The 11,850-nt window shown below is 30.6% G+C and overlaps 1 protein-coding gene across 2 annotated transcripts; it reads left to right on the plus strand.

The window, feature by feature from the left end:
• Positions 1 to 5,923: 5,923 nt before the first annotated feature.
• On the plus strand, positions 5,924 to 11,592 carry LOC107436450 (uncharacterized). Of its 2 annotated transcripts, XM_043045112.2 has the most exons (4): positions 5,924 to 8,687; positions 9,831 to 10,088; positions 10,968 to 11,320; positions 11,400 to 11,592. In XM_043045112.2, exons 2-4 carry the CDS (start codon positions 9,856 to 9,858, stop codon positions 11,510 to 11,512), a joined length of 699 nt encoding a protein of 232 aa, XP_042901046.1. In that variant the 5' UTR covers positions 5,924 to 8,687; positions 9,831 to 9,855; the 3' UTR covers positions 11,513 to 11,592. The 2 variants fall into 2 exon arrangements, with proteins under 2 accessions (XP_042901046.1, XP_071033121.1); XM_071177020.1 differs by lacking the exon at positions 5,924 to 8,687 and having other exon boundaries at positions 9,726 to 10,088.
• The last annotated feature ends 258 nt before the right edge of the window (positions 11,593 to 11,850 follow it).

Below are 11,850 nucleotides of genomic sequence, written 5' to 3' on the forward strand. Positions count from 1 at the left end.
TTTTTTTTTTTTTTTTTTTTTTTTTTTTTTTTTTTTTTTTTTTTTTTTTTTTTTTTTTTTTTTTTTTTTTTTTTTTTTTTTTTTTTTTGATTATTTAGTTTTCTAAATATTAACCTCATCTGTGCAATATTTAATGAATTTTTTTTTTCCCTCAGAATAAATGAAAAGACTGTTGACAACTATCTGTTGTTTACAATAATTTTTTCATTTACAGAGTTAATTTGAAAACTATTTTATATGTGAGTTGAATTCATGAATACAACTACAAACACTTATATATATCTAAATCCCATGAATGCCCCATATAAGGTAACTAACTTTTGCAACAAATGAGATAATGTGTTTATAAAACAATTAAGCTTTGGATGATTCTTATGGCAATTAATAAATAAAATTTAAATTTAGTTTATATTTTGAAATATTGTGGAATTTAGAATGAAGCCAACCATTTTACATACCTTATTTCTTGAAAATCCTACATCTACGTTATCATAGATGCCAAATGAGGTAGATCCCAGACTCTCGTCATAAGACTAAAATAAGTAACAGATAAAAAATAATCAGTAAACTCTATTCTGTAATGCTTATACACAAGAAATGTACTAACTATTAAACTATTTAATACTTATTACTGCAATTAACCATAGTTCCACGTTTGAACAATCTTTCACATTTTAAATGGTAATAAAAAGGTAATAAAAAAATTTCAGATTTTTAGAAATCAAATAAAATAATATACCTCATCAGAATATCCCAATTCTGCAGTATGTGGTGCACTTTGTGAAGCAATAGAACTAGCTGTTTCAAAATTTAAAAAAAATGCATTTTACTAATAAAAATGTATATATAAATTATAAAGGAGAAAAAATATAATTAAATTAAGCAGTTCTGTTTTTTAAATACTTGTTTAAAGTGTTAACATTTTTTAATGCCACACTTTTCTAAATCATAATTTATAGTTAGTTTAATTTTATAAGTACAGATAACATTCATGTTCAGGTGAACTGTACAATACAGTTCATTTGAATTTTAATATTTTAGAATTAAAATAGAATATTATAATCAAAAACCTTTCAAAGTACACTTACAATTTTTTAATAAAGAATCTGCTACATGCTCATTCCTATACCATGGCAGGGATCCTAAAATCTCATTGATTTTCGTAAAATATTTCCATGTTGACGGACTGGAGCCAGTTTTATTTTGAAGGAGATGTTCTTTTCTGATCCATACAAGGTAAAAAAAAGAATAAATTACTTCAAAATCTTAAAATTATACTAAAGAATTAAAATGAACTTATAATTTCAAACTAAATAAAAAATAGCGATATTTTAATTCGAAATTGTGTAAAAATGTTGTCATGATAACTAAAATAAAATAGCAGAACAGAGAATTTATTTCTAAAACGAAAGTTATCACTTACTTAAATTTAGCTGTCAAATTCTTCAACTTTAGTTGAATAGCTACTGATGATTTATTGAAAGAATAAAATTTCATGTCGTTGCTTATTCTTTCGTAAACAGTTTTATTTCTTTTTGCCTTCAGCAAGTCATTGTGGTGTGTCTTCCACAAATTGATTAACAACTCCGTCTCACTATCTATCCAAGATATTTTCTTTTGCTTACCCGTTTTTGCTTCCATTTTCGAAGACGAATCTCGATTTGCGCGCGCTAATCTAGTTTCTCAAACTAGATCAACTGTAATCCAGTTCACTCAGACTTAATCCATCACGTGACCTACTGAAATCTAGATTACGCTTTAGTGCTGATGACACTGGGCAACTAAGCTAAGAAACCGGTTTTTGGTTGTAGATCGGCACCTAGTATGTTTATATTTTTCAAGCTTTGTTTATATTTATATTTTTCACTTTTAAAGCTCTTTTAATTATCATGGATGCGATTATTGATGATGTCCTTGAAGTAGGCGTTGAGCTGATAGCTGAGGTTCTGAAAGAAGAACTAGAACAGAAAAAAGGTGATTTAAAAGCAAAATAATTTCTTTCGTTTGCTTTCAAAATTTCATTAGTACTCGGAAATATCTGTCAAAGAAATATCTATCAAAATCTGTCAAAATGAGTTTAAAAAGCTTAGCGTTCAAGCTATATAATTTTAAATTTTCAAATATTTAAACNAATCTTCTAAAAGTTTACTAAAATATGCACTTTGTTAAAGTAAAATATTGTACAAGCTAAGTTGTGAAGAAATCCTTGAAATATTTTACCATAATTCTGACTGTTCATTGGAAATCATGCATATTCCACACTCTGTGGTGATAGTTAAAGAAAACATACGTGATAGGATAATTTAAAAAATATATATTTAAAAGAAATACTAAAATGAAGTTTATTAATACTTATAAAAATCATAAAGAGATATCGTTTGCATCCAATGCAATTTGCAGCACATCATTGGAAGATGCGGTTGAGGAGCCTGCTCCTTGGGCATCCAGACACTGTAGCCTTCTACTCAACAGCATGTTACTAATCTCCATTTGCATTTGGAGTGCCATTGGATAAGGCAAGCTCCTTAGCTGCACCGCAACTTGCTTTGAAAATACATCAAATTCATCCTCCCTTTTTCTACACTTCTCAACTATGACATCTAGCTTTTCCATAGCCCGTTCAACAGCAGTTTTTTTTCTTTTTGGAGTCTCACATAAGGGAGACTGAGACTGTAGTATCTCCTCACATTCAGCTCTTTCTTCCTCCATCTCAGTGATTCCACTTCCTCCATTTCAAGTCTTCAAATGGATTTTAAAATGACAATATCAGGAGAAAAACAAAATACGCTAACATTGGGTGGCTATGATTTAATATCCTTCTTTGGTAATATGCTTAGTTATTCCCAGGCTGCTACCTGGAAGTTTCACACTTAGAAATTACTCTACCACTAATTACAATATGAGATTCTTCCTATCAGGAATGCTTTCATTTCTAAAAATTAGATATATGAATTTTACATGACAAAACAATTTAGACCACAGCATTTAAAATTTATGCTTTAAAGTGTGAAAAAAATATTCTATTTCCTCCAGTTTTCTTGCAATGTTGTAAGTTTTACATTCGAAATCATAAATATTCGAAATTTGTGGGGAAACAAAATATTGTAGGTATACACAAATACTAAAATTCTTCTAATTTCAATTATAAAAAGAAAAAAATTCTTGTATCTGCTGAGATTTAATTATTTGTTAATCTTTGTTTTTTATAAGTGATGAAATCTAATTTAACAATGTTTAATGAAAATCTTTTTTTATCTAAATATTGCGGTGACTAATTATTGAAAGGAGAGCATATACCCACCGACCTCCATGAATTAGTTTTCTACAAACAAAAGAATTTAATTATTAGAAAACAAAAAGCATAATTCTTTACTTACTTTTTCCACTAAATCTTCTGTTACTTCATTGCAGCAAACTTGGCATCGCAAATAAGTTCATTAGCATAATCTTCATTATTGATGTCCCAAAGACAAGGATAAGTTTGAAAAAATTCGAAAAAAATGCATATATCATTGGAATTCCATTTAAAATTAGCCATAGTGAAAAAGATTAAATTTAAAAGATAAAAATGCAGCATGAGACAGAATCAGCACGTGTATTTTGTTTACTAAATGGTTGCTAGTTAAGGTTGAAAGTATTTGGCAACTACTATATGACACGTTTCAACTAATCTGGTTGCTCCACTAAAGTTGAAAGGTTTCAACTTCAGTTGCTAGTTGAAAGCCGGTTGAAAGCAACCGGGCAAGCATCATATGACACGTTTCAACTTCACCGAAACCACTAGTTGCTTTCAACTAGGTTGACTCGTGTCATCACACCTTTAATCTAGATTTACTTGGGCTAGTGGAAACGGGGTATAAGGTAGTAGAGAGAGCTTCTTAGTTCTTTCTGGGGAAAGAAGTGGGGTCATACATGTAGCACGTGACTGGTTTGGAAAAGCTGCCGCATTTGGCGAGAGACTGCGTTATTGGTTACAAAATCGCTAACTGGTTTTTTTTTTTCCTTCCCTTCAAATATCTACGATCATACATCAAGAAAAAAGAAATAAAAACCGTTTCCCCATATTAATTGTTAAGCATTGTATTTCGGTAATGTTGGACAAAAAAAACGTAAAACAGTTTTACCAAAAAAGGAAGACAATTTCTAATATAATTTATTCACATTTGTGATAAATACTGAAAAAATGGGATTTTCTATTTGAAATTCTATTGAAAGTTGAATAAAAAAATAAAAAGTTGCACATAGAGAAAAAACACAGATAAATTTTTTCTTTATCCGAATGAAACTTTTTACACATGAAAAACACTTCAAAATATCATACAATTATTCGCAACTCGACAATTCTTTTTTTTTTTAAAGTTTTTAAAAGGATAACATAAATAAAGTTAAAATAACATGTACAAAGAAAGATAACATAAATAAAGTAAGAATCCCAATTATTTTTATTTAATTGCTTCCAAAATATTCAATTTATGATACTTTCAATTTTAAGTATAGATAATTGAACTAAATTTTTTCATTATTCATATGACACTTTTTACGCATGAAAAACATTTCAAAATATCATATAATTATTCGCAGCTCGATAATTCTTATTATTTCTTTAGTTTTTAGAAACATAACGTAAATAAAACTAAAAAAAACATGTACAAAGAAAGATAACATAAATAAAGTAAGAATCCCAATTATTTTTATTGAATTGCTTCCAAAATATTCAATTTATGATGCTTCCAATTTTAACTATAGATAATTGAACTAACATTTTCATAATGGAGCCTCTTTGATCTTTTATTGTCTCCTGAATTTTTAAGTTATGCAGAACATTACATAAAAGGGTTGAAAGTATCTTTTAATCTTGTAAAGCCTTTGAAAAGAGTAAGTTTAGAGTTTATTGATCCTATATTTTTTTTATATGCTTGTGTTACTATCTTTCCATGGTGGTACAGCCGAATTCTTAAGTATTCATACAGTACAGATTTTATAAGACATATTCCATGATTTTCTAAAGGAATTTGATTTAAGGAATGTTTCATGTTAAAAAATATATTGGATTCAATCTGTGACATCGAATAGTTTAACAATAATTGCATTAAGTTTTTATGTTGTAGTTTTCCCTCAGAATGAGCACGGCGGAAGCTTTTTTCACCGATTCTGCAAATTCTTACGGCGTCATAACCGGGAATTATTAATCCTTTATTTCTTCTTCGCAAAAGATGCGAAGCATAACTATTCTTTGTTAATTCTAGCACACAATCTGCACATTTCAACTTTATCTTGAGGGACTTGACAACAAAACCAGCTATATAGCTAACGACGTTATCAACATATTTGCTTACGCATTTAAAATTGGTTAAATCGCAGAAATTTTCATCTTCAATTACGTCAGCATCTTCGTTCCCTTTAATATTTATAGTTTTAGTATATTTGTTTATCGCTGAACATACATTTAAAATACTAGTATCATCTAACGATTAACAATTAGAATTTTGACTTGACATGAGGACTTTGACTTGACTTCATGATGACATAGGAGTCTAATGTATGACGCTTTAAATTGTTTGGCTGTTGGACTCTTATTATTTCCGCCCTTGCTGCGAATAGCGCTAAAAACATTTCTCTTGTGAAAATTTGTAGGTCATTAAAAAATTTAAATTCTTATTATCTTCAATTAACTCATTGTACATTGATTTAACGTTATGGATATTTACCAAAAATCCTGTATTTCTGCGGCTTTTTAAAATGGTGGTTTTAAAAAGATACTTTTAATCCTTTTATGTACTCTTCTGCATAGCTTAAGAATTCAAACATAAAATTTTTGTTGCTTGGTTCGAGGGGAGCTTTAAAACCTTTACTCAACAAATTTCTGCTATTAAGAATATCAAACAATTTTTCAAAACATTTTATAAAATTTGCAGAAGCTTCGCAATCTTTAAATTGGGGTAAATTTAAGTCGTTAGAACAAAATAACGGCGCCTCTGCTACACTGTTACTTAAAGTTTGGGCTGCTAATTTTACTTTCATTTTTTCTTGCTCCCATTCTATATGTCTTTTCCTGAGTTTAGTAGCGGCTACTAAACCTTTCTCAGATTGCAATTTTTCTAAATTAACTATGTATTTCCATTTAATCATTACTCCATTTATATCAAACATTGACCTTTTAGCGATAACGGTGTTCCTAACTAATTTTAGCATATGACATGCATCTAAATAAATGTAAGTGTTTTCACCACTGACGGGGTGGGGGGAAAAGGCTTAAATTTAGAATCCTCAAAGCAGGCACCTAATTTTTTTTGCTGTTGATAAATTGGCCTTTAGGCTCGAAAGTTATTGAAACTACCTTAAATCCAGTTTTATCAATGATGCTCTCGAAATTAAATTAGCTCTTTCCTTAGAGTTTAAGCCGTCAATTAGAAAGTACCCGATGGGCACTTTCCAATTTCCATTTAAGGAGTTCACCATAAAGGTTAGAGCCCCTCTTTGGCTTGAGGTAAACTGTCACTATCAATTTTCGTTCCATAATCTATGTAACCGACAAATTTGTTTCTGTCTCGCTCAATTTGCTGTCGAATAGCAATCTTATCGATCAGCAGGGAACAAATCACCTTTTTACCACTTTCTGCAGCTTCTTTAACTTTCATTTCTAGAGCTCTAGAAGCTTCTTCGGTGAATCTGGGGCTACCATCAATTTCTTGGTACCACTTTCAAAGAGTTGTGGGGTGAGGCAAACACGAAAATTTTTATCTAACATAGACAAAAAAAATTTCTAACACGAACAAATCAGAATTAACACAAACAAATATGCGAAGTTTACACAAGAGAAAAATTCTTAAAGAGACATAAGCCTAGATAACAAAGACTTTTATGAAGACACAGATGAGACTGATTCAAAGGATTTTCCTCCAATCACAGACAAACAGGAGCTGTGGAACTTCATTGCGTGTCTTTTCGCAATGAGCATAAATAAACTTCCTCGACTGACAGACTATTGGTCTAAATATCCTCTGATGTCGAATGTATTCATTAAGTCAACTATGTCGAGAAAAAGATTTTTGCAAATTTGGAGGTGTCAGCATCTCTCCGACAGTGGAAGCAAAAGGGTCGGCGAGCCATGAAAACTATAATGGAATGCAGAAACTTAACCCTTTTATGGTAGGCATTAGAGTAAGTTTTCAAAAGTATATAAATCCATATAAAGATGTCTCAGTCGATGAAGCCCTTATAAAATATAAAGGAAGACTGGGCATTGTTCAGTATTTGCCCCTGAAGCCGGGAAAGCGTGGAATAACAGTTAGAATGCTATATAACGACTGCATTCTGCTATGTTCTGAACTTGGCGCATATTTTGTACATCTTCTTCAAAGCATTTTCTTTTAGCTTGGAGGAAATCAACCAATTGTTTTCTTTTATTATGGGTCTGTTCTTCCATCTTTTCCTTTTGCTGAGAGTCTAGAAAGTTTAAATATTTTTGTCGTGCACATTGAACAGATTGTCTCATATCTTTGGTGATGGGTACATTGAGTACATCCCCTGCTCCCATAATAGCTTCTACAATAATTCTTTGATCAATGTAAGTGTTTTTTTTTCTTCTTTTTTTTAAATTTTCAATTTCTAGAGCTTTGTTTACTCAGAATCCCCTTTCAACGGTGGCTTGGCCGTGAGATAAAATTAAAATTATTTTGACCATACCCCACTGCTTACTATACTTCTCCTTATCAACAGTAAAATATTGATATAAAAATTTATCCCACCTTTGCACTTTATGATCAAAGGTTTTGAAATCAGAAAGGGAACATTTTACAACATTATCTAAAAATTCTTTAAACTGAAGTATAATTTCATCTCCATTTCTTGAATGTATCAGATTCTTTTCTCTTAAATAAGATAAAATACTTTTAAGTGATTTTTGACATTTCATGGGCTGAAATACCATTTTATTTGGGTTAAAGCAGGAAGCATTTCTAACAACAGAGTAGGAAATAGAGCACTTTTCCATTAATAAATATTTTCAGGTTCAACACATCTTTGTCTGATGAACATTTGTGTCATCTATTTTATTGCTTGCAACACTGCCTTTGCGCTGATCAACCAAAGATGTAACTTGTTCTTTAGAAGAACATTTGTATATTCGCCCATCACTCACCTAATAAGGGTCTCTAAAATATTTTTTGCAAATGGGAATATCACGTCTTTCTTTTCGGAAGTAATATGTAAAAGAATATTCGCGATCGAAATGAATTATAGGTGGCGTCTGGCCGAATTCTTTACTTATGGCAACACCCTGCATGCTTTCACCATTAGCGTGTGGACAGTCATAGAGGTAAGATCTACGTCTGAATACATTCTATTTTTAAAATTAATTAAAAATTTAAGATTTTCGAGTCAACTATTTTTGGAAAGCTTAGAAATGTTTCTGAAATGTAGAATAGCGGAAATTATTCGATATGTGGGAGGAAATCCTAATGCACGATCAATTGTTGAAGCAGAGCGACTTGTGGATGCTGACCATTTTACACAGCCAGGTGTAAAAGAAAGAAACGGTACGCAGATAAAGCTTTTCGAACTTTGTATGCAAACTTCAGCTCTACGTAAAGATCTAATCTAATCGTTAAAAAACTTTCCTGTTCTTGTGTAGCTGGGATCAGTGGCACGTGCAAACATGCCGTTGGTCTGTTGATATATTGTTCAAGGTAAGCCTTAAATGCAATCTACATTGATTAAAAAACTAATGTTTGTTTCTTTTTTTAAAGTTTTGTATGTATATAATGCGCATTGCTGTGAAATTTTATTATTGTAGTGAGCTACCTAAAGCTTATATTTGGGATATATCCTATCGTTTTGCTAAGCGTGTGAGCTTATATATGTTTGATTTATCGTTGTACCGAAGGAATGTAAATGCATAAATGTAGCTTATTGATTAAGAAATAAAACTAAGAAAAAATATAAATATCCTGGTAAAGCCTTTACCCTTCACTTATTAAACAAAATGCCAATTTTTCATTCAATTATCATAATAAAATAAATTTCAAAGCTTTTGCATGAAGCTAGAAATTTTTACTTCTCTGAAGAGTGTTAAATTAAGTGTATGTTAAGAGTGTGTTATATCATTCAGATCATATATCATTGATTAAGTAATGCAATTTGCACATCTAATGATTCTTTTGCTTATTTTTCTTACTCTAGGGCTTGATAAGCAAAATATATGAGCTTAAATAAAAAGATATAACTATATCTAATAAAAATGTGAGCACATGTTACCGAAAGTATGCCTGCTTATTTTGGCTGTACCTAACATAATGGACAAAATAAACATGTCAGAGTTACCTTTGTAACGAGTATAAATGCATAATATAAAATCTGTATTATATTGATATTATATTAACTAGGAGGTATTGTAAAATCATCATAAATTTAAGAAGTGAGGCAAGTTGGAAATATTTTAAACTTCTTATCAATTAAAAGTTATTTTAATTGATAAGAAGTTCTATTTTTATGTTTTCTATGTTTCATTCTATATTAATGTTTTATTTCAAAAATGTGCTTTGTTTGTATTTACCATTTTGGCAGAGGGACAATTTTCATTAGCTTTACTATCATTATACTATTACGATACTATGACAGATTTTACTTGTAATTTAAAAAAAAAAAAAAAAAANTCCCCGGGGGGGGGGGGTAGTTGCGAGTTTTACCTTTCGAGTTGATCCCATTCTGTGATTTTTTTATTTTTTTTTAGTTTCTAAGTAGACAAAACTTGGCGATTATTCTGCCACAGATCAGGATATGAAATTCTCCCTATCAATAGTAAATAATGTTTTTAAACTTTATTTTTGTAGAAATGATGTGACATGTTTCGAGGAGATGTCCTCTACAGATTTGCAATGTTCTTGGAAGAGGCAGAAGCAACAAAAAAGATCACGCCTTGACCCTGTACCCATTCAGGATTATTGTCACGTTAAGAGAGTGGCAAATCGGACAGTGTTTAGCGAGGAGGATGCGGAGAACATCAGACTAAAGTATGCCTCACTTTTCCCAACTTCTATCCTGGGAAAAAGTTATTACAGAAAACGACAAGTTGGAAATGGTTATGTAACGTATGTACTTTTTTTTATTTTTGTGTGTGTTTATGTCCTCTAATTATTAATATTGCCTTCTAATATCTCATTTATCAGTGGAAATTGCATGTTTTCAAACGTAAATGTTATTGAAGACATAATAGGACACTTATGTCGCTTTTCAATTTATAAACTGTTATTATTTTTTTTTCTTTATAAAAACAGGGTTAAATACAATTTCCAAAAATGGTGTAACTTCAACATTTTTTTATTACTCTTCAATTAATGTTCAATATTCTATTGTATAGGGGAGAGGGGGGTACATTTCAACATGGGGCACCTTTCAACAACTAGAATTTCTACCTTCTAATATTGCTTAAATGTTTTGCCAATATGCCAGACAATAAGCTTTAACTATGCATAACTGTTGACATTTAGTTTTAAGCACTTTCTTTTTACCACTGTTGTGTTACTCCGTGCAACATGTTTTAACATTCCAAAAGTAAAAAGACAATTTTGATTTTAAAACTGTTTATCTACCAGTAATCTTTTAATAAAGTAAGTGATATTTATTCATTTGCTAGTTTATTTAATTCTGCTTCCAACTGTATTATTTATTAGTAAAAAGTCTTTTTCTAAGGTGGTTGATAATACTTTAACCAAAATGTTTTAGTTATTGTTCATAAAATATTCATACTATAAATTTAAAAACTTCAATTTTGACGTATTTAAAAGAATTTTTTTTTCCTCAATGAGCATGTTCTTATAACCAATTACATAATCTTGCCATTCTCGTCAGTTTGATTTATTTTTAACATCTTGTATGCAATTAAAATATAGCTTATCAGAATGGCTACTTTCCTTATGTTACAAAATAGATATTAATGTTGCATATCGTTTTCTACCCTTTAATTTTAGAAATGAACCAACCTCCTCTACTGCATTAAGCCCCTCGGAAATGCTCCTCTCCAGTATTTTTCACCGCAAAGTTATAACTGACGAAGAAGTTGCTGCACTGAAAATTGATGATGTAGCAGATAAAAGGCTATTTGAATGTTTCATTCAATTGGATTATGAAAAAGCAAAGGATCTGGCAGTTTCTGCAGTGAGACAAGAAGATAAGAGATGGAAAGAGGAAAGGGCCAGGAGAATAACCGGTTCCATATGTTATGACTTATATACCTACACTAGCAACAAAAATCCTGACTGGGAAAGGAAGTTGTTAAGCCTGTTTGCACCTTCTTTTAAAGGAAATCAAGCTACGAACTATGGTAAATATGTTACATTTTTAGGGCCACATTTTTTTTTCTTAATTAATGTGCCATCTAATCACTTGATTTATTGTTGCAGGTAAGGATCAGGACAGTGCTGCTGTTGCTGCATATGAATTGGCAGCAAAAAAAAAAAACAGTTGTAAAGATAGGGTTAATTGTGCATCCACAAGTTGCTTGGATAGGATTTAGTCCAGATGGTTTTACAATGAATGGCTCTCAATTGACGTTGTTAGAGATCAAGTGTCCTCTCCCTGGGAAAACTCTGAACCTGACTGAAATTTTGCCGAATTTGTCATATTTAAGTTTTGACAGGAGTCTAAATGTCTATGTTCTGAAGAATAAGCGCAAATATTATGGACAAGTGCAATTAGGGATGCTGATTTCAGGTTAGCCATTACACTTTTCATTCAGTTGAATATATTTGTACAATATCTTATATTAATATATAATTCATCGTATATATATAATTATCAGTTCAGTATCTTATGGTGTGTGTATATATATATATATATATATATATATATATA

Source organism: Parasteatoda tepidariorum, chromosome 1, assembly GCF_043381705.1.
Source record: "Parasteatoda tepidariorum isolate YZ-2023 chromosome 1, CAS_Ptep_4.0, whole genome shotgun sequence".
Lineage (NCBI taxonomy): Eukaryota > Metazoa > Arthropoda > Arachnida > Araneae > Theridiidae > Parasteatoda > Parasteatoda tepidariorum.